This window comes from Argopecten irradians, chromosome 1 (genome assembly GCF_041381155.1).
Source record: "Argopecten irradians isolate NY chromosome 1, Ai_NY, whole genome shotgun sequence".
NCBI classification, from domain to species: domain Eukaryota; kingdom Metazoa; phylum Mollusca; class Bivalvia; order Pectinida; family Pectinidae; genus Argopecten; species Argopecten irradians.
Window position 1 is genome coordinate 8,476,133 of NC_091134.1, and position 24,271 is coordinate 8,500,403.

The window sequence follows — 24,271 nt, forward strand, 5'->3', positions numbered from 1 at the left end:
GAAATGAACCTGCTACAAAAATATGATATTTTCAGCAATGTTTCTATGGTTACAGAAAAAAGCACAAAAAGTGAAAACCTAAAAATAGCAAAAGGCACTACTAGACCATAAGAACAATGTGTCTATGAAGTTTCATGGAAATATCTCTGCTGGTTTTAGAGTTGTGCTCCGGAAACGATTCTTACACAAAAATCTGCCATTTTCAGCAATGTTTCCATGGTTACAGAAAAAAGTACAAAAAGTAAAAACCTTAAAATAGCAAAAGGCACTACTAGACCATAAGACCAATGTTTCTATGAAGTTTCGTGGAAATATCTCTTCTGGTTTTAGAGTTATGCTACGGAAACGAACCTGGTACAAAAATATGATATTTTCAGCAATAATTCCATGGTTACGGAAAAAATGCAAAAAATGCAAACCTAAAAATAGCAAAAGGCACTACTAGACCATACGACCAATGTGTGTATGAAGTCTCGTGGAAATATCTCCACTGGTTTTAGAGTAATGCTCCGGAAACCATTCATACGGACGGACAGATGGACTGAACCCATTTGTATATCCCCCGCCAACTTTGTTGGGCGGGGGATAACAAAGTAACAACAGGAAAAATGAATTAGTGATGCAGGATTTCGAGGACAACAGGACAAAATGGCAGCCTCCATTGGATTTTGGTAATACAATTTGACATGAGATTCTTCAAATTGTAGGCTATTTTATGCCTATAGTTATGTGATAAAAAGTATCTTAAATTTGTGTTCATTTGATTTAAGATTATATGAAACTCGTCTCAAAGTTTAAATTTTGGCTTGCCTTTTCCTCGCCAAGGCTCGAAAAATAAAAACGTCTTTAGACTCGTTTCATAAATCTCGTATAAAACGAACATAAATTTACACATCATTTGATTTAAATAATAAATTGCCTTAAAGTGAATAGTCGGGCAAAGAAAACCAGTCTAAATGCGTTCATTGGCCTTCCAAAAGTTCTCACATATTAATACGACGGTCAAGTTCTGCTTAGTTTCCCAGTTCTGACCATTAAAGTAAAGAAAAGTTGAAAGTGAGGCTGCGTGAAAATGTAACCCACGGACATTGTGAGCCGGGAGGACGTTTTAGAATTCCCATACTTTAAATTAATTTCTTCGTACGCAGACAGATTTTTACGAGAGATTTTATTTTTCCATTTCATAAGAAATTATACTGGATACATTCACACCATTTTTACCGACTTTAGCCATCCTTGCCCGACTGTTCACTTTAATATAGCGGAAGGGTAAAAAGGTATCCAGTAAATAATATTACATTTTTAATTTTGATGAAATATTGATGTAAATATATAAGAATGGTTCCCTCTATAAATGTATGATAAAAAGTGCTATCTGTATTCCTTCGAAATATGTTAAGTTTAATCTAAAAAAGGAATGAAATGAATTTTATTTGAGAACACCTGATGTTTACATGTGTGTTTCACAAATTAGTTACTGCCTTTATATAAAGTCAAGCGAGTTAACCTTAACACTTACATTTTGGCCGCCCTGTGGTCACTTCAACACTAGCACTTGGACCTGGAAGTGGCTGGACGGTGTCCTGAGCTTCAAGGTCAAATGAGGATGACCAACCACTTTTAGCACCGAGGCTGTTCCCTACATAAGGTGAGCCTATATGAGAATCGTTATCATTGTCCTCGCTATCGTGTATCTGTCCCGGAATATCCGATTCCGACCGAGCGTCTATTACACCTAGGTGACTCTGTCGTTCAGTTCTTGTTGCGACCCGAATGTCGGGCATTGATAATCTCCCCCTTCTTGACATTGACCCTGCCATTTCTATGCCAACAGCAACAGCAGAAGACAACTGTGGAGCTGCAGCAGATTTTTGAGGAGGACTTAAATCGGGTTTAAGTCTCTGTAATTTTCCTTTTATTTTACTTGACATTTTCTTCGTTTCTTTTGGACTTACTGGAGAAACTGAAACTCTATCAAAGTCTGGAGTTGAGCACAGAGACTTGGAAACTGGTGAATTATCAACTTTTATTGAATCGGATGTTAACGACAGATCAGGAAGGCCCGACTGTTGAAAATAGTTTGTGGCTGCAAGTTTTGTACCTTCTTCATCACTTTCATTTAAAATATCCTCAAGAATCCTGGCGTTTATAGCGTCATTATCAATATGATTCACTTCAGGAGAGTTTCCAATCTTAAACTTTGTAGTCGTTTCTGGTATTGGAGTCAAATTATCACAAACGGGTGATTCATTTTTCTGTGTCTCTGATACCTCATCATTATCATCTGTTAAACTGAACATATTTTCTTTTTCGTTTTCAACATAAGACACTGCGCTTTTGTTGTATTTAACTGGATCAGGACATGATATATGACTAGAACTTGAACATTCTGACATTCCTGCTTGTGAAGATGTTCTGCCCATGTTTCTTATTTTTTCAACGTCACTGCGAGAAAGCTCTGAGCTTATAGCAAGCGTATTACTACTTTGGTCACTGGACGACTCTAAAAACTGCTTTTGAGACTTTTTTGAAGAGTGACCTTTAGATGGCCTTCGTGACGATTCACCTTCGGAACTACTTCCCTGTGACCTAGTTCTGATACTCCTCACGTCCACAGCTTCATGACCATTAGTTACCTCCCCTTCATAATACTTCTCATCTGGGCTAGATTCTTTTTGTTCTGAAAGCATTGAATATATTTTCAATCATACTAAATAAATGTAGTCAAACCTTCCTTAGCAACTATCCCTGTATAATGACCATCTGCTTAATATGACTTTCTCAAGGTCCACAATTGTCAATTTCAATACTTTTTTGCCTGCCTATAAAGACTACTTGGCTATAAAGACTGCTTTTGGTCCATTTGGTCTTTATAGACAGGTTTGACTGTAATTGATAATTTTATTTCAAAATTTTAATGTAATGTTTTGCTACCTTACAAAATGAATAGTAGGGATAATTAAAGTTCCAGTTTTAAACTGGTCACACCCTCAAATTCAACTTCATAATTATGGAGAAGAATAACTTTAAAACTGTTAAAACCAAACTTTAATGATATTGATATTTTATTAATTTAATATAACAAAAGATAAAGTAATACAGCATAAGACCAATATATATTCTTTACCTGAGGAAATAACTGGTAAAGGGGTATTGTCTGGCTGAAGAAGACCCGCCAAGATTAAAGGAGTCTTCGACCAGCTATTCAAAACTCGTGAGTTATACGACAGTTTGAATTCCAAAGACATCAGTCCTAAAATTGACAAATTTCACTTATTAGATATTCAAAGAACCAATGAAAAGATGCTTCATTTGCAAATCCTGTCTACATATTTCAACTTTCTTCAAAATACAGACAGAGAATTAAAACGTATAATCATCAGGACCCATGTTCAGGTATATTTCTGACTATTGTAATGCATATCTAGATATTTGATCAATTTACATTTTTTGTATATCCACTGACGTAGAATGAAACCTTTGTAATTCAACACCAAGGGGGATTGCCCATCAGATTAGACAGGTTGTCAAAAAGGTCAGGTGTTGTTGTTGACTAATGTAGGGGAATACAATATGAGTGTTGCATTTGACCGGATGTTGGAAATGTTAGGTGTCGGATTAGACAGGTTTCAATGTATTTACTTTTTTCTTCAACAAAACAGAAGTAAACCAACACAAAATGAGACAACATCTTTAAAAAGTAATAAGAGTGTTGGATTTCACAGGATGTTAAAAAGTTAGGTGTTGTATAAGACAGGTGTCAATGTATTTACTGTTTTCTTCGACAAAATAGAAATAAACCAACAGAAAATGAGACAACAGCTTTTAAAAGTAGCCATAGCTCCATAGCATGTTTTGTTCCTACTTCCAATGTTTGTGCATTATCATGATCATCTCTAACAAAATAGTTTGAACAATCAGGGGGAATAACTTTGATATTTGAACTTTGCATGTCAATCTAGTGACGTTTCCATCTGATCATGTTCTCTCTCTACATATGTCAGCTGCAGTAAAAAACCCACCTTTGAGGTAAGATTTGAATATCTCTGGTTGTTCATGATCTCGGAGATAAGCTGTTCTGTGATAAAATGACCTGAAAATCAATAAAAAAATATGTTAAAATAAACTGATGGTGGTTTCAATTGATGATTGTGTTTACTAGGTATGTATTGAGTAAATGATTGATTATTAGAGGATAGGTCTTTAACGTTAGTAAAGGAAAGCCTCAGTTACCAGAGAAAAACTAAGGACCTACTTGCAGCTGTTCCCTGCATATCTAGAACTCTGACACAGTAGATATTATAGCAACTCAAAATACAATAACAATCTGAACCATTAGGTTAGTTTTCAGTATTACACATGGTCAACTTTTGAAATAGAAAATAATACATGTACTTACTCTAAAGCTTTCTTATCAGCCAACATCGCGTCTACATAACTCTCCATTAGACAGTCATTTAGGGCCAAACGGATCCATGCCTAGTCAAAAACACACATGAGATTACTTCATCATCTCACAAACAAAGTTACTTTCTTTTGTTCTTTTTTAAAACATTTTACCAAAGATAAGAACAGGCGCTGATTTCTCGAAACGCCAAAACAGGACATAGAAATAAATAGTTACCTAGTTGGCGCTTTATGTTTCAAGAAATCAGACAAAGATGAACTTACAGAACTCATGATAGGTGTTCACTAAATAAAGCGTGTGCGACCTTGAACATTTTATCTCTAATAAGTCAGCGGTATTTACCCGACAGAGCCCGACTTCTGTGGTCACCTGACCAAGCCTCTTCAGCTGGGCGGTGACATCACTATGGGTAAACTTCACAGCAAACTGCCAAAAATTCTGAAGAGCATCACACAATAAAATCTATTATATTTTTCTTCATAGCAAACTGAAAAACATATACATTCTACTGAATATTTCAAAAACAAATTAAAATTTGCAACACTTCGTCTTTAGATCTTGTCAGGAAAAATGATGTAGTGCAAGAAATGAAAATGACAAAATAATTCTTAACTTTTCAAATGATTTTGTAGTTAAAACTATTTGAAGTTTCTAACATTTGTGCAGTCTTTAGTTAATTAAGACATCAGCAAGAATGGTAACATAAGGGTATATATTTTTTTTAAATGTTAAATATGACCTACATGTTGTACTGTATGTACATGTATGTACAATGAGACACATAAAATAAACTCACAATTGAAATATCAGCATTTTCTCCATTTGCACTGAACCCCATGTAATTCGCAAACTGCAATAAAAGACAAAACAAATAATAAAATTATTTTCAATTTATGTCCATTTTAGATATTAGTAGCACATTAATCCTCAATCATATAATAAATCTACAATACCATACTGTAAACAAAAATTATTTATACTAATCATAATATGATGTATTTGCAAAGATTTAATGGAAGGGAATCAAAATAAATGAACATTTCCAGTCGCCAAAATTATTTCCACTTTTACATTACATGTATGACTTTGACATATTATTTTGCCTTTCATGTATTACAAGTTTTTAAAACTTGTTGCTATAATCTATCAATGTATTTCTTTACCTTTTTGGAGACAGAGTTCTTCAAGTTATGCAGAAAAATGGCTTCTAGGATATTGCACACAGCATTTGCTCTGTCCGTGCTGAAATATGAAAGAAACATGTGATACAAATACAGATGATACAGTTGTAATTATAATTCACATGCAATTTTAATTTTTTATAACACATCTTAGAATTAGCTTAATGATTCAACTTTATTTGCAATGAAAACATTATATTTACAGTAAAACAGTTATAATGAACCTCTAGGGACACACAAAATCACTTGGTTATAAGCATAATGTGTTATAACCACACATTACATATATCTTAAACGTGAACAATGATGGTGAATGAAAATCAAAGTACTCAAATTAAAGTACTGCAAATACAACGCGGCAGAAACAGAAAAATAGAATGAAATCAAATGAATTTCCAAAATCAAAATATATTAACCATATTATAAAGACTTTAATATCAATTATTTCAAGAACATTCAACTAATCACAGAAAATACATATTTTTTGTTTGACATTTTTCTTAATTAAAGTTCCTACATGAAAATTACAAAGAAAACAAAAGTCTTCATTAAAATGAGTTTACTCTTGTTTCTTATGTTGCACATACACTTATTTTGGTAAAACCATGCACATATGAGGGCAGCCTTATAAGTTATTTTGCCTTCAGATCTGTGTTTAACATTCATTTAAAAACATTATTTTAAAGTACACAAAAAGTGCATATGATTAGTTTACTTTAAAACTCTTACGTTTATAAGCCTTAGATAGTAAGTCCAATTTGAATTATTATTAGTTTACTTTAAAACTCTTACGTTTATAAGCCTTAGATAGTAAGTCCAATTTGAATTATTATTAACAGAGATTATGTAAGTTGGACAGAGGAGTCATTAGCAGGCAACAGTTGACCTAGATGGGCTGTGTATTATATAACACTCTGTGTATTCTACCAACCAGAAGGCAGTCTTCCCATGACTACTGATTGGTCCAAAGGAATATTATTCAATGAATAGGGAATTTATGAATGGAAGTTTATGAATGAAATGGTTCAAGAGCTAGGTCACCACTAGATGTCGACGTCATTGTAGGGTAAGTCCTACTCAGTCCTACACATCAATAGTAAACCGGATAGCATTAATACAAACGTTAGTCGTGTTGTATTAATTACTACATTATAACCATAAATTCACAGTAATGTAAGCTTGTTCATTATAAATGTGTTTTATTATACATGTACTTAATACTGAACAAATTTTATCCAGGTAGCTACATTGTATAAAGGTACCTTTACCTATTTTGGCAATTGTAGTATAACAACATAATATCTAAGGTAAAAATGTGTTCATTCTAAAAAGAGCATTCCTTGAACAATTGGTAAACATGTCAAACCATGCAGATAGCTCAACTAGTACTCCAACCTTTTTTATAGTCGATAACAATGTTTTGTTTATATTAATTAGCTGATAATAACATCAACATGCTTCCTTGGTTGGAGATTTAGAACAATACAATTGTGATGGTCTTCTGATCATGAAGAGGAAGTAAATATAAGTGTAGAAATATGAAGATTTATTAAAAGATCTACAGTTATAGCTTATCAAGACAACAGGAAGTGATTAGTTTTAGTGATATATAGAGAATGTTTGTTTTCTTGACAACAAAAGTCTTATACATTGTACTTGATAAGATGAACCACGAAACTGATTAGATAGCTAGGATACTTCTCACAATCAGAAAAAATATCAGTTGATCCTGTTACTTTTGTTAACAGGGATCATCAGTACTTAAGCAATAATATTGGTCCCCATCTAGGCCACCACAAATAATGTAGTTAATATTATAATTATATATACATGAATCAGTGTAACTCTACATGTGATGAAGATGAAGTTTTGTATCAATTAAGAAGTATATGGAATTCAATACAGAATAATCGGAGGGCTGAAGTTGGTTGCGAGTTCCTAGTTCCTAGTTCCGTTTAATAAACGGAACTAGGAACCAGACCCGAGTTCCGTTTAACTTAAACGGAACTAGGAACCAGACCCGAGTTCCGTTTAACTTAAACGGAACTAGGAACCAGACCCGAGTTCCGTTCAAGCTTATACGGAACTAGGAACCAGACCCGAGTTCCGTTTAACAAACATACTGGCCAACGAGCGGAGTTCCGTTTATTAGGATTCCTATCTCTAACTGCATGTTCAATTACCTGTTATATACAGGAATCGAACTTAGAGCTTCCATGAATAATATAGAACAGAATTAATATCTATAACACAGATTTCCTTAAACGGATCTGATACCTAGACCTCAGTTCCGTTTAACTTAAACGGATCAGTTCCGTTTAACTTAAACGGAACTAGGAACCAGACCCGAGTTCCGTTTAAGCTTATACGGAACTAGGAACCAGACCCGAGTTCCGTTTAACAAACATACTGGCCAACGAGCGGAGTTCCGTTTATTAGGATTCCTATCTCTAACTGCATGTTCAATTACCTGTTATATACAGGAATCGAACTTAGAGCTTCCATGAATAATATAGAACAGAATTAATATCTATAACACAGATTTCCTTAAACGGATCTGATACCTAGACCTCAGTTCCGTTTAACTTAAACGGAACTAGGAACCAGACCCGAGTTCCGTTTAAGCTTATACGGAACTAGGAACCAGACCCGAGTTCCGTTTAACAAACATACTGGCCAACGAGCGGAGTTCCGTTTATTAGGATTCCTATCTCTAACTGCATGTTCAATTACCTATTATATACAGGAATCGAACTTAGAGCTTCCATGAATAATATAGAACAGAATTAATATCTATAACACAGATTTCCTTAAACGGATCTGATACCTAGACCTCAGTTCCGTTTAACTTAAACGGAACTAGGAACCAGACCCGAGTTCCGTTTAAGCTTATACGGAACTAGGAACCAGACCCGAGTTCCGTTTAACAAACATACTGGCCAACGAGCGGAGTTCCGTTTATTAGGATTCCTATCTCTAACTGCATGTTCAATTACCTGTTATATACAGGAATCGAACTTAGAGCTTCCATGAATAATATAGAACAGAATTAATATCTATAACACAGATTTCCTTAAACGGATCTGATACCTAGACCTCAGTTCCGTTTAACTTAAACGGAACTAGGAACCAGACCCGAGTTCTGTTTAAGCTTATACGGAACTAGGAACCAGAACCGAGTTCCGTTTAACAAACATACTGGCCAACGAGCGGAGTTCCGTTTATTAGGATTCCTATCTCTAACTGCATGTTCAATTACCTGTTATATACAGGAATCGAACTTAGAGCTTCCATGAATAATATAGAACAGAATTAATATCTATAACACAGATTTCCTTAAACGGATCTGATACCTAGACCTCAGTTCCGTTTAACTTAAACGGAACTAGGAACCAGACCCGAGTTCCGTTTAAGCTTATACGGAACTAGGAACCAGACCCGAGTTCCATTTAACAAACATACTGGCCAACGAGCGGAGTTCCGTTTATTAGGATTCCTATCTCTAACTGCATGTTCAATTACCTATTATATACAGGAATCGAACTTAGAGCTTCCATGAATAATATAGAACAGAATTAATATCTATAACACAGATTTCCTTAAACGGATCTGATACCTAGACCTCAGTTCCGTTTAACTTAAACGGAACTAGGAACCAGACCCGAGTTCCGTTTAAGCTTATACGGAACTAGGAACCAAACCCGAGTTCCGTTTAACAAACATACTGGCCAATGAGCGGAGTTCCGTTTATTAGGATTCCTATCTCTAACTGCATGTTCAATTACCTATTATATACAGGAATCGAACTTAGAGCTTCCATGAATAATATAGAACAGAATTAATATCTATAACACAGATTTCCTTAAACGGATCTGATACCTAGACCTCAGTTCCGTTTAACTTAAACGGAACTAGGAACCAGACCCGAGTTCCGTTTAAGCTTATACGGAACTAGGAACCAGACCCGAGTTCCGTTTAACAAACATACTGGCCAACGAGCGGAGTTCCGTTTATTAGGATTCCTATCTCTAACTGCATGTTCAATTACCTGTTATATACAGGAATCAAATTTAGAGCTTCCATGAATAATATAGAACAGAATTAATATCTATAACACAGATTTCCTTAAACGGATCTGATACCTAGACCTCAGTTCCGTTTAACTTAAACGGAACTAGGAACCAGACCCAGTTCCGTTTAAACTTATACGGAACTAGGAACCAGACCCGAGTTCCGTATAACCCATCGCTTGCATAGACATTTGTAAAGCTCACCTGACCCGAAGGGCCTGATATCGAATATAATAATATAAGATATCTTATATAATTCGATTAAATTCTGGATGGACCTTGCTCCTTCAATAAATTTTAAATTGGCTTGCCATAGCATTTACTCATTTTAGCTCAACTGGTCCAAAGGACCGAGTTAAGTTATGCGATAGCGCGACGTGCGGCGTGATGAATGAGACCGGAATTCCGTTGAAATTAAATGGAAATTCTAGGCAACAGACCGTTTAAGCCCAGTACATACGATTTTTACAGATATCTTTATCTAATCCCCATGGTAAAAGGATTTTATTTTAAAATTTAAATCTAACAATGTTTTCTCGAAATATTCAGATTTCCAGATTATGTTTCTTCATTTATTTTTATTTTTTTATTTTTATGTGAAAGAGTATTTCAAATTTATATTTTTCTGATATTTTAATATTCTGTTAAATTGATGTGCATTTTATCGAACTTCAAGCATAAACCAAAACTGCCTTTGAAATATACATGTATATTGTACCTATTGATCTTGGTTAAGAATATCCTTCCATGAGTCAACAAAATAGATCACAAGGAAGCACCTGTTTTATGAAGTAATTGTCACAAAAACAATTGGAAATAGTAAAACAGGCTCCACGATTTGCAATAGCGGTAGTACGGTGGCGTATTAGGGCCACTATATAATTTAATTTATCTTGTACGTACAAGTTATTTTCTTGTACGTACAACTTAGTATCTTGTACGTACAACTTAGTATCTTGTACTTACAAGTTAGTATCTTGTACGTACAAGATAGTATCTTGTACGTATAACTTAGTACTTGTACATACAAGTTGAGTTGAACTGCTGTTCATCACCGCAGAATTGAGTCCTCTGCCTGATATTTTTCGTAATTAAAGATAGTCTGTCTACTTTTCATTGCTTCAAGCACGATCACAGGTTTATTAACTTATTTGACAATATTCAAAATATAAATATATATTAATGAGGACAATATCTTTTTCACAATCATAATTTGAAATTGCCGGATTATGAGTTGAAACTGTATAGTCACTTGCATTATTTTGAAACTGACACTGTATAGTTCCTTTCGAGGAAACTGTATAGTCGCTTGTTTTATAGATAAGATATATTTAGTGATAAAATGTATATGATACATCTCCGATAAATGATAAGTTTTATCTATTAAAAAGAGGAGAAAACAAATTCGTAATTTTCTTCAGTAATTAAAGTTAAATACTTCATACTGGTGCCATTATTGGAAATGTTGGAGCATTTATTTTACATCAGAATATTAGTATTGAAAATAATTAACTGCCTCCGAAAAAAATCCTAAGCATTATGCCCTAATTCGAACGAGTTACTGATTGCACTGATTGCAAAGACAACAAAGGCAAAACAAATTATTTCATATGGTTTTTTTTTGTGTTTATTAGACATATATACACACATCAATTATTGTCCAAATGATGATCATATTTATTACTCCGTTATAAACATTAACATGTACAGGGTGTCCCAAAAACATATCCCGAGTTTGACGCTTTATAAAAATGGTTTTGGTAGACAGAGGAATTTGATCTATTTACCATTAGAAAGGTAGTAATCTGCTCTGTACAACGATATATAACAATCCGGACAAATATCTTTTTGTGAAGACTTATATTGAAAATCGAGAGAAAGTCATATTTCGCTAATTTTGCGTTTTGTTCAGAAAATCAATAACTTTCAGTTAAAGAATGGGCACGAGGTGTCCGCCCTTCTTTTCGATGACAAGATGAATTCTGACCCAGAAATTCCTCACCACCTCACAATTCTGTAAATCTGCTTCCTGCAGATGAACAGCATACCTGGGTGACATTTTCATAAAATTTCATTAATGTAAGTATGGGATTTTCCGATCGCATTGTAGATTTTAATAACTTCAGCATGAATCTTCATGGTGCTAGAAAGTCATCAAAATATGACATAATCGATGATATCATCATTTCTATTATGACGTCATCACACATAATGGCGATGTAATCTGTAAATTTGTACCCAATTAAGTTAAATTTGGATACTCCTGCTTTCCAAATCATTTTGAATTTTCAAAAAAAGTTTAGTATTGCAAAATTTATTATCCGTCAAAGTCGGGACATGTTTTTTGGGACACCCTGTATATGTTCGGAAACTTATCAAAGCATCACAACTCCACAAAATGTCGCAAGGTATTCTTTTTTTTCCATTTGGCTTAAACAAAGGGTACGTAATATACGTATAGCTTCATGCGATGCGATTGTGACAGTAAACCAGTCACATTCTTTAATACCGAGAGTTTCAACATTGTACTATCTTGTACGTACAAGATACTAAGTTGTACGTACAAGATACTAACGTGAACGTACAAGATATTAACTTGTACGTACAAGATACTAACTTGCAGTATCTTGTACGTACAAGATACTAAGTTGTACGTACAAGATACTATCTTGCAGTATCTTGTACGTACAAGATACTAACTTGTACGTACAAGATACTAAGTTGTACGTTCAAGATACTAGGTTGTACGTACAAGATAGTAACTTGTACGTACAAGATACTAAGTTGTACGTACAAGATAGTAACTTGTACGTACAAGATATTAACTTGTACGTACAAGATACTAAGTTGTACGTACAAGATAGTAACTTGTACGTACAAGATACTAAGTTGTACGTACAAGATATTAACTTGTACGTACAAGATTATAACTTGTACGTACAAGATAAATCAAATTTTGCAGTGGCCCTAATACGCCGCCGTACGGTAGAGAGTCAGTCCCAGTATTTTTACAATTTTGAATTCCCACTAAGGATGCTACCATCGGAATATGAGCACTATCCCATACTTAATTTCAGAGAAAAGTCGTTTATATGGAAATAAACACATTGACCCCTTTTGGCCCCGCCCCTCAGGCCCAAGGGGGTAAGCCACACCCTTTGTATAATTTTGTATCCTCATCCCATACAGATACTACCTTTGCAATATTTTTTTTTATATATCGTGCTAAGTTTTAGAGAAGAAGTCTTTTATACGGAAATTAGAGTTTTTCAATGTTAAGCCACTTTTCATGATATAATATTTACCATAACTTTAGAATTCAAATACACTACATACACCAATTTTTATAGCCCTGAAAACATTATATTTGAGAATCCCGTCTCCCTACCGTACTTTATTTCGTACTCGACCAGAGTATATAGAATGGTGTCCCTTTCTAAAAACCTCTATGTAGCCACGAGGACAAATGACTGAGGAGGAAAGGGAATGAGGACAGAAGGGTGGAACCCCATAAAGTTATTGTTAGTTTTACATCATGTAAATTGGTTTTACATTGAAAAACCTCAATTTCTTTTCAGTAATACGCTACCATAACTTTAGTACGCAAATTTGTCTTACCGTAATGGAGAGTCCGAAGCCAGGCAGCCCAGTCAAATGGCAAATGTAGGGGACAGGCCCCAGGCAGAGAATATAAAACAGGGTTGAATGAACAAAGGAAAAAACGAAAATACCTCCCCGTGGAAAGAGGTGCACCATTGTGAAACCTGCTTGCATAATGTTAAAAGACCATATATGTATATAATGTCTACTGAGGAAGAACAGTCACAGACTGAATCATCACAACTGGGCCCAAGGAAAACAGTCCATCAGAGTGGAAGGACAGAGACCGGAGGTGAAAGTAGACTGACCACGCCAAACGGCAGAAGACATCATGTCCTGGTACAAGGACCTATTGCGGAGAGCCAAAGAAGTCGCTAGAAATACGCGAAGAGCGAAAAGACAATGCATGAATATCACTTCTCCTGTGGCCTGAGGCAACAGCAAGCAGGAAGACAGTCTTTAAAGTTAAAAACTTTATGGAGACCGATCCTAAAGGCACATTAGAAGCCGAAGCCCCCATTTGTGACTTTAACATGAGTTCTAGGTTCCACTGTGGAGCTGACGTTAGGCCTGTCCAGATTGAACCCCCGAATCAAGACAGACAAAGAAATGAAGATCATACCCACTGGCAATAGCTGTGAACGATAGCCTGCAATAGTACATTATTGCGCTCCCTAAACAACAAGGAGAATGAAACTCGCAATCAGCTGGGCAGAGGCCATGACCGGATCAATCCTCCTGACGATACACCAATCAAAGAAGATCTTCCAGCGTGACTGGTAGACGGCAGAGGACAAAGACCTAATTGATCGGGCGATGAGAGCTGACATATCCGAAGAAAAGCCTGTCTGAGCTAGGACTCCTGAAATCATGTCCAAGCGTGAAGGTAACGTCTGGGGCCGATTCTAACGAAAGACATTTGCTTTTGGTGGGAGAACCAGAGGACGAGCCACCAGAAACGACAAGAGCTCCGAAAACCAGGGTTGTCGCGGCAACAGTGGCGCTATCGGAAAGAGGGAGCAATAATACCCCGGAAACTTCTGTAGAACCCTGCGTCCACGGCCCAAGCCATTTGGTTTGGCACGGAGACACAAAGGTTGACAACTGACTATTGAGAAAAGAGGCAAAAAGGTCGAGGGATATAGATGCCGTTCTGTCATAACCAGCTGGCGCTGCCTGGAGATTATCCGCCCTTCCTGGAAAATGCTTGACTAAAATTGTTAACTGCATTTCCTTATAGATAGGAATAATACGGAAATACGGACAGCGAGGGCACAAAGGAGGTAAGCTGGTGTCCCTGTCTCTCCAGATAAGCGACCACTGTAGAGTTGTCCGTAGCCATTCAAACCGCATTGGAATGCAGAATCCTCTAAAAAGTCTGCAGAGACCCTGTGGATCGGGTGTTCCGATCCACAGATTCCCGAACTAGATGTATCGTTAGCAATTCTTCGACATAGTTGTGAACATATCTTCCCTAGAGTGCAGAAATCACACTACAACCAACAGCAGATGATGGGACACCAAGCTCCCAACCTCTTGCGGATCAGAAATATTCTGGAATAGAAGCCGAGTGTGTAGTCCATAATAGGCACCCCTCGACCACGCCCTTTAAAAGCATGGTCCTTACTTCCTCCCGGATGGAAACTGCCTTCTCCGGATCCCCCGAAGGTGGGAAAAATACATCCTTTACACAAAGTGTGGATGCCGCAAGTATGGAATGCCAAACCGCTCCTTCACTACAGAAAAGGCTCAAGAGTCCTGTGTGATATTCTTCCATTGACTCTAGAAAGAAGGTGGACTGACGATCTCCTACAGGAAGATGAAAACGAGGAATATCGAGACCTCCACAGATGGAGAATTGTTGCTTAACCCAAACCCTAATTTACGAGAGGAGGACTTGAATCTCAGACTGGCTGAATTCTCAAGAACAGACCTTTCGTATGGAACGATCAAGGACGGAGAAACGAATCAGGAACTTTTCGTCTTGTCCCAATGAGGGTTTGTACTCTTCCTACCCTTCCCAATGTTACTCTTGAAATAAGGCTTTGACTTCGGTCGCATATAACAATGGGAGCAGAATTTCTAGCCTTCTTCTTTGGTGGTGCTGACCTCTGTGAGGTAATGGCCTCCAATCTCTGAATTTTTTCTATGTTTTCAAAACAGAGAAAAACTCCTAGCCAACAAGACATTGACGAGCAATGGCACCTTCAAAGAAGCCAATGATCTCAATGTCCTGTTCAGGGCAGAAGTATTCAAGTTTATATATGACATTCTGGATGGAGAGACGCAACAGCCTCTCCATCTTGTGGTGCTCCTTGGAGGACGAACACTACCTGGTTCCCTGACCAAGTTTCCCGAGTTCAACACTCAAGCTTAGCTGGCAAAGAGGACGGCAGTCTATCATGTATTGCATAACCAGGGGCTTGAACCTTTGACCAAAACTGAGGTGCAACAGGGCTAACCTAAGCGTGCGAGATGAGGAAAAATTCTTCTTCATAACTCAAGTTAAGATATGAATGTCATTGACCACTTTTCCTTGTTAGATAAACACACGTCAAATTGTCCAATGAAAATATCTAGTAAACATCTTATTACACGTGGGAATCATAATAAACAAACTCAACGCATTGGTTAGTAAAAGCACGTGAACTGAATATGGAATTTGAATGCGTTGGGCTAAAAGGAACTCGGGTCTAATCCCTAGATTCGTATGATCTTAAACGGGACTCTGACATGGTTTGTCGACTCCGTTTCTACGCTATAATGAGTTTTACTGTGATTATATGTTCCTAAAGGTTCCGAAGACGATTACTGTAAAATGCTAGAACACTGACACGTCAAAAAAGGAACCGCTCAAGGTGCTTTGCGATTAGGAAAAGTAATATCTTGACAATGAAATGTACAATTGAAGCTCTGATTTCGAAATGTTTGATGACAGTATAGTACAAGAGATCTTAGAGGATCCTTGGCGCCTACGAAATAATGATGTATGTCTGACGAAAGAGGAATATTTTTCTCTGCTTTTTAAACTATAAATATTAAAATCAAAGATGGCTGCCTCTTGGCCATCTTGTTGATTTTGTTTCATTGAGTTGTATGGCCCATTTGGGGCTATCTTGTTGATAGATCGGTTCAAAAATGCATTATACGCAACTAAGAACCTAGGGGAAACCAACCTCTGAAATTTCAGACAGATCCCTTTGGTGCTTTCTGAGAAATAGAGATAAACATCTTCAACTTCCAAAATCAAAGTTGTTTCTATATCAGCCATCATGTCGATTGGCCCTAAAATGTAATATGCAGAACAGGGGCACTAAGGTAACCTACATCTGCAATTTAAGACTTCTTGGTAACAAAAAAAACCTAAAAAAGGACGGACGGACGGACAGATAGATCGACAACCTGATTACTATAAGGCACCCGTATTGCGATACGGGGCCCTATTAAGCATCAAGATATTCATTAAAGTCTTTAAAGGCAATGTATAGGCCAACATCGGCTTAAACAGAACTAGGATCTTGTTCCTAGATCCGTATACTATTAAACAGAACAGAACAGGTTTCGAGCGTCAGCTCTAAACTGACCTCGGGTCTGGTTCCTAGATTCGATCAAATAAACGGAAGTCGAATATGGTTCCTAGTTCTGTTTGAGCTTAAAAAGAACCAACGTCTGGTTCCTAGTTCCGTTTAAGTTAAACGGAACTGAGGTCTAGGTATCAGATCCGTTTAAGGAAATCTGTGTTATAGATATTAATTCTGTTCTATATTATTCATGGAAGCTCTAAGTTCGATTCCTGTATATAACAGGTAATTGAACATGCAGTTAGAGATAGGAATCCTAATAAACGGAACTCCGCTCGTTGGCCAGTATGTTTGTTAAACGGAACTCGGGTCTGGTTCCTAGTTCCGTTTAAGTTAAACGGAACTGAGGTCTAGGTATCAGATCCGTTTAAGGAAATCTGTGTTATAGATATTAATTCTGTTCTATATTATTCATGGAAGCTCTAAGTTCGATTCCTGTATATAACAGGTAATTGAACATGCAGTTAGAGATAGGAATCCTAATAAACGGAACTCCGCTCGTTGGCCAGTATGTTTGTTAAACGGAACTCGGGTCTGGTTCCTAGTTCCGTATAAGCTTAAACGGAACTCGGGTCTGGTTCCTAGTTCCGTTTAAGTTAAACGGAACTGAGGTCTAGGTATCAGATCCGTTTAAGGAAATTTGTGTTATAGATATTAATTCTGTTCTATATTATTCATGGAAGCTCTAAGTTCGATTCCTGTATATAATAGGTAATTGAACATGCAGTTAGAGATAGGAATCCTAATAAACGGAACTCCGCTCGTTGGCCAGTATGTTTGTTAAACGGAACTCGGGTCTGGTTCCTAGTTCCGTATAAGCTTAAACGGAACTCGGGTCTGGTTCCTAGTTCCGTTTAAGTTAAACGGAACTGAGGTCTAGGTATCAGATCCGTTTAAGGAAATCTGTGTTATAGATATTAATTCTGTTCTATATTATTCATGGAAGCTCTAAGTTCGATTCCTGTATATAACAGGTAATTGAACATGCAGTTAGAGATAGGAATCCTAATAAACGGAACTCCGCTCGTTGGCCAGTATGTTTGTTAAACGGAACTCGGGTCTGGTTCCTAGTTCCGTATAAGCTTAAACGGAACTCGGGTCTGGTTCCTAGTTCCGTTTAAGTTAAACGGAACTCGGGTCTGGTTCCTAGTTCCGTTTAAGTTAAACGGAACTCGGGTCTGGTTCCTAGTTCCGTTTATTAAACGGAACTAGGAACTAGGAACTCGCAACCAACTTCAGCCCTCCAGAATAATCTAACAAATTCCTTTATTGACTTTCAGTAATTTTTTTATCATTGTCTTTTGTAAAAGAGATACATATATGTATACATGTATGTGTATTCTTTTTCTTTCATGATTTAAATATCAATACATCACCAGAAGAAAATAACTCATATTAATTTTAATAGGAGTAAAGAATTAAAATTATAAGAATGTATGCATGGCCACTAGAACTATATGTAATACCTGGTATTCCAGTAGCTAATACTATATATATAATATAGACTGTATAATTAAAATATCTAGTTACTTGAAATGTGAGGAAAGAATTTGAATGCCTAGTTAAAATTCAGAACAATCAGAACCTGGTATATAAAGGCCTGCATGTTGGCCAGTGGCCACATTACATGAATACAAGTAATTACTGCACCAGAACAATCAGTAGTGATTTATAACATAGGACTGTATCCTATACATTTGTATGTGAACTTTAAAACATCCTACTCACCTCGAGATGGCCTCGTCCTTGCGATGGTGTTCCCGCTGGAGAGTCCTAATTGAGGAGGACAACTCCTTGGTGATATTTCTCTTGATCTGATTTTCCCGTGCAACATCTTCTGAGGTAGGTCCTACATTAAATTTCAGAAATTATAATTTTAAGAAATGTGCTTTTAATTAAATACATTGTATCTTTAATGTAGTTGGTAGATTTGATGTGTAGTGTATCAGCTAGACTAGTTAATATCAATACCACAAAACAATTGTTATTTACAGTATGTAAATATAAAAACACTCAGACCCTATATATACTATAAAATGATATATAAATAGCAGGTAACATAGTTTATATGTAAACTCTTAGTTGTGGTCTAATAACAATATAGGCCTACATAATTCATATAACATTCTGATTTTCCCAGTATCTCTCTATATATAGTACCTGATATCATATATGTAATCAATTATATAATATGTATACTAAACTTTATTGTTAAATTCAATCAATATTCTGTGATGATGAATCATGAATTTAATGTGTACCTATATATTATCAGCTGCTACCCACAAATAAACACTTCATTTTTATCATGTTTTTAACCTATCTACTTTTATCTATTCCAGCACCAGAGAGAGAAAAAATGCACTGTATATAACCCCCTACCCCACGCCACTGAGCTGTACGTATCACCTCACCTATAATCGTCACTATTGACGGATGGTGACAAAATAAAAAGATGTAGGCCATACAAAACATGCAGCATTCATATCTAATTTAAATAATAACACGATTCAAATGGTACATTTTTTCTTAGATTTGCATGAGCAATGTAATTTAGAGCTAGTCTAAAGAGCATCCTAAAGCTCTGTACCCCTAATATAGCTGATCAGGGTGAGATATATATGTGATATGCTAGACTAATCAACAAGATATCGTTACACTTATTCATAGTACACATGATAACTTCAAAACTGACCTGATGAAAGTGGGTGTCCCTAAGCAAGGTTCGCACATTCATAATCAATGCAAACAATTAAATCAATTGTAGCTTCAATCTTACAAATACTTACCGCGCTTCCTAAATAAACTCATTTGGTTGGATCATCACACTTAATAAAATTTCCGATTTGACGTTGAAGTCTTTGTTTTTTTTCTCGTGATGGGTGTTTGTCAACAGGATATTTTTCCCTTAGTCACGCCCTCTAGTGGGAATTCCCTCTACTTCCGGTCATTTTCGGAACAACTTTCAAAAGAGTTCCAAGCGGAAGCAGCAATGGCTGCCGCAAGAACGTCAACAGCATTGGAAATCAGAAAATTGAGAAAGAAACTTAGACAAATAGAAAATTTAGAGAGGATCGACCGGGAACTTACGGACGAGGAGTATTACAAAGTATAGTCACATTGTCAGAGCATTGACAACCTTTCACTTTGTCAAAACAATAATTTATTTTTCATTAAAATGTGGCTTCATGAAATTAACTTTTTGCATGCTTTCTCCATTCAAACGACTCAACCAATAGCATTTCTATTTAGAAGACATTTTATCTATATAATCATTAAATATCTCGGTGCATTGTATGGTTTTAGTAAAAGTAATATCCCATTAAACAGGTTGGGGACACTCCGGTATATATATATATTTTAATATAATATGACCACAGGGCCTCGTTACTATTGATGATATATATAAGATAGGTCACGTCTATATAGACGTGACCTATCTTATATATATCATCAATAGTAACAAGGCCCTGTGATATGACTGAAATCAGGGCCTTAAGGTTCATGTAAAGGCTTTAACCAGTGACATTTTGCAAGCCTATAACTCATTACTGTGCTGCAATTGAACAAAACTAACTTCATTAATTGTTGGTATGTACCCTGGTTAACTGTCAGTCTTACTGTGGATATGTAATTTGTGAAGCTGCTTGTAAATTTCAGTAAAATAAGAGAAAAATGTATATTTCTTGAGAAGACATAGAACTCGTGTGAATTGCATTGATGGCACCAAATAAGCATGTTATCGTGTGCAGTAGTGACAATGCCAGGTACTCCAACAGTTTGTTTGGCAAAATCGGACCAGCGAATAGCGCAGGAGCCTATTGTTTTAAATGCAAATGGCTGCTTTAAATGGCGGATCACAAATATAGCATATAAGAAGACATTTTGATTGATACAAGTGCTCTTATATACACTATAAGGTACTCTGAACATGACAAGAAGACTATTTACAAAAAAAATAGTTAAAATGTGGACTTTGAGGCTCTTTCCGGAAATTTGCATTTTTTGCTCCAAACAGATCGGTTGAACAATTTTTTTCGTAAATAGTCTTCTTGTCATGTTCAGAGTACCTTACGGTGTCTACAAGAACATTTGTATCAATTGAGATGACTTCTTATATGCGATATTTGTGATCTGCCATTTATAGCAGCCATTTGCATTTACTACAATAGGCTCCTGCGCTATTTGCTGGTCCGATTTTGCCAAACAAACTGTTGAAGTACCTGGCATATTCACAACTGAACACGATGGCATGATTATTTGATTCCATCAAATGAATGCAATTCACACGAGTTCTATGTCTTCTCCAGAAATATACATTTTTAGCTCACCTGGCCCGAAGGGCCGGTGAGCTTATGTCATGGCGCGGCGTCCGTCGTCCGTCCGTCGTCCGTCCGTCCGTCAACATTTCCTTTAAATCGCTACTAGTCATAGAGTTCTGCATGGATTGTAACCAAATTTGGCCACAAACATCCTTGGGGGAGGGGGAACAGAACTTGTATAAATTTTGGCTCTGACACCCCGGGGGCAGGAGGGGCGGGGCCCAATAGGGGAAATATAGGTAAATCCTTTAAATCGCTACTTGTCATAGAGTTCTACATGGATTGTAACCAAATTTGGCCACAAACATCCTTGGGGGAAGGGGAACAGAACTTGTATAAATTTTGGCTCTGACACCCCGGGGGGCAGGAGGGGCGGGGCCCAATAGGGGAAATATAGGTAAATCCTTTAAATCGCTACTTGTCATAGAGTTCTACATGGATTGTAACCAAATTTGGCCACAAACATCCTTGGGGGAAGGGGAACAGAACTTGTATAAATTTTGGCTCTGACACCCCGGGGGCAGGAGGGGCGGGGCCCAATAGGGGAAATATAGGTAAATCCTTTAAATCGCTACTTGTCATAGAGTTCTGAATGGAATGTAACAAAATTTGGCCACAAACATCCTTGGGGGAAGGGGAACAGAACTTGTATAAATTTTGGCTCTGACCCCCTGGGGGCAGGAGGGGCGGGGCCAAATAGGGGAAATAGAGGTAAATCCTTTAAATCGCTACTAGTCATAGAGTTCTACATGGATTGTAACCAAATTTGGCCACAAACATCCTTAGGGGAAGGGGAACAGAACTTGTATAAATTTTGGCTCTGACCCCCCGGGGGCAGGAGGGGCGGGGCCCAATAGGGGAAATAGAGGTAAATCCTTTAAATCGCTACTTGTCATAGAGTTCTACATGGATTGTAACCAAATTTGGCCACAAACATCCTTGGGGGAAGGGGAACAGAACTTGTATAAATTTTGGCTCTGACCCCCTGGGGGCAGGAGGGGCGGGGCCCAATAGGGGAAATAGAGGTAAATCCTTTAAATCGCTACTAGTCATAGAGTTCTACATGGATTGTAACCAAATTTGGCCACAAACATCCTTGGGGGAAGGGGAACAGAACTTGTATAAATTTTGGCTCTGACCCCCCCCCGGGGGCAGGAGGGGTGGGGCCCAATAGGGGAAATAGAGGTAAATTCTTTAAATCGCTACTAGTCATAGAGTTCTACATGGATTGTAACCAAATTTGGCCACAAACATCCTTGGGGGAAGGGGAACAGAACTTGTATAAATTTTGGCTCTGACCCCCCCCGGGGGCAGGAGGGGTGGGGCCCAATAGGGGAAATAGAGGTAAATCCTATAAATTGCTACTAGTCGTAGAGTTCTGCATGGATTGTAACCAAATTTGGCCACAAACATCCTTGGGGGAAGGGGAACAGAATTTGTATAAATTTTGGCTCTGGCCCCCCGGGGCTGGAGGGGTGGGGCCCAATAGGGGAAATAGAGGTAAATCCTTTAATTCGCTACTAGTCATAGAGTTCTGCATGGAATGTAACCAAATTTTGCCAGAAATATCCTTGGGAGAATAAGAACTGAGTTTGTATAAATTTTGGCTCTGGTCCCCGGGGCAGGAGGGGCGGGGCCCAATATGGGAATTATAGGTAAATTCTATCAATCGCTACTTGTCCTAGAGTTCTGCATGGATTGTAACCAAATTTGGCCACAAACATCCTTGGGGGTAGGAGAACAGAACTTGTATAAATTTTGGCTCTGATCCCCTGGGGGTAGGAGAGGTGGGGCCCAATAGGGGAAATAGAGGTAAATCCTTTAAATCGCTACTTCTCATAGAGTTCTGCATGGATTGTAACCAAATTTGGCCAGAAACATCCTTTGTGGAAGGGGAACAGAACTTGTATAAATTTTGGCTCTGACCCCCAGGGGGCAGGAGGGGTGGGGCCCAATAGGGGATTTAGAGGTTAATATTAAAATTCCTTTAGAAAAGAAACAATGAACCTGTATTCAGAAAATTATTTGGCATTACAAACCAGGTGAGCGATACAGGCCCTCTGGGCCTCTTGTTCTCATATTTTACTGAATTTACAAGCAGCTTCACAAATTACATATTAATAGTAAGACTGACAGTTAGCCAGGGTATATACCAACAATTAATGGAATTAGTTCTGTTCAATTGCAGCACAGTAATGGGTTATAGGCTTGCAAAATATCACTGTTTAAAGCCTTTACATGAACCTTAAAGGGCGCAGCTAGATGTTTCAGTAACCATTAATTACGCAATGTTAACAAGTTTAATTTATGGAAATAATGGAGCCGAATTTTCTGTTTATTTTTATTCATATATCTCACTTTATCCTTATCCCCAAACCCCCATTTGAGAAGGAAATCCACATAAGAGAAAGAAGAATTTTTAGCTCACCTGGCCCGAAGGGCCGGTGAGCTTATGTCATGGCGCGGCGTCCGTTGTCCGTCGTCCGTCCGTCGTCCGTCCGTCGTCCGTCCGTCCGTCTGTCCGTCAACATTTCCTTTAAATCGCTACTAGTCATAGAGTTCTGCATGGATTGTAACCAAATTTTGCCACAAACATCCTTGGGGGAAGGGGAACAGAACTTGTATAAATTTTGGCTCTGACACCCCGGGGGCAGGAGGGGCGGGGCCCAATAGGGGAAATATAGGTAAATCCTTTAAATCGCTACTTGTCATAGAGTTCTGAATGGAATGTAACAAAATTTAGCCACAAACATCCTTGGGGGAAGGGGAACAGAACTTGTTTAAATTTTTGCTCTGACCCCCCGGGGATAGGAGGGGCGGGGCCCAATAGGGGAAATAGAGGTAAATCCTTTAAATCGCTACTAGTCATAGAGTTCTACATGGATTGTAACTAAATTTTGCCACAAACATCCTTGGGGGAAGGGGAACAGAACTTGTATAAATTTTGGCTCTGACCCCCCGGGGGCAGGAGGGGTGGGGCCCAAGAGGGGAAATAGAGGTAAATCCTTTAAATCGCTACTTGTCATAGAGTTCTACATGGATTGTAACCAAATTTGGCCACAAATATCCTTGGGGGAAGGGGAACAGAACTTGTATAAATTTTGGCTCT

The 24,271-nt window shown here is 37.5% G+C and overlaps 1 protein-coding gene across 2 annotated transcripts in view; it reads right to left on the bottom strand.

Annotated features, from left to right (window-relative positions):
• LOC138316622 (pleckstrin homology domain-containing family M member 1-like) overlaps positions 1-19,958 on the bottom strand; it is a 57,465-nt gene extending 37,507 nt beyond the window's left edge. For both annotated transcript variants that reach the window (XM_069258306.1, XM_069258299.1), the window contains exons 1-9: positions 19,630-19,958; positions 18,569-18,689; positions 5,572-5,650; positions 5,205-5,258; positions 4,751-4,846; positions 4,400-4,479; positions 4,023-4,093; positions 3,128-3,253; positions 1,520-2,680 (exon numbers count right to left, since the gene is read on the bottom strand). In XM_069258306.1, coding sequence (XP_069114407.1) covers positions 1,520-2,680; positions 3,128-3,253; positions 4,023-4,093; positions 4,400-4,479; positions 4,751-4,846; positions 5,205-5,258; positions 5,572-5,650; positions 18,569-18,689; positions 19,630-19,651 — 1,810 coding nt within the window. In that variant the 5' untranslated portion in view covers positions 19,652-19,958. The remainder of the gene's footprint in view (positions 1-1,519; positions 2,681-3,127; positions 3,254-4,022; positions 4,094-4,399; positions 4,480-4,750; positions 4,847-5,204; positions 5,259-5,571; positions 5,651-18,568; positions 18,690-19,629) is intronic.
• Positions 19,959-24,271: the final 4,313 nt, after the last annotated feature.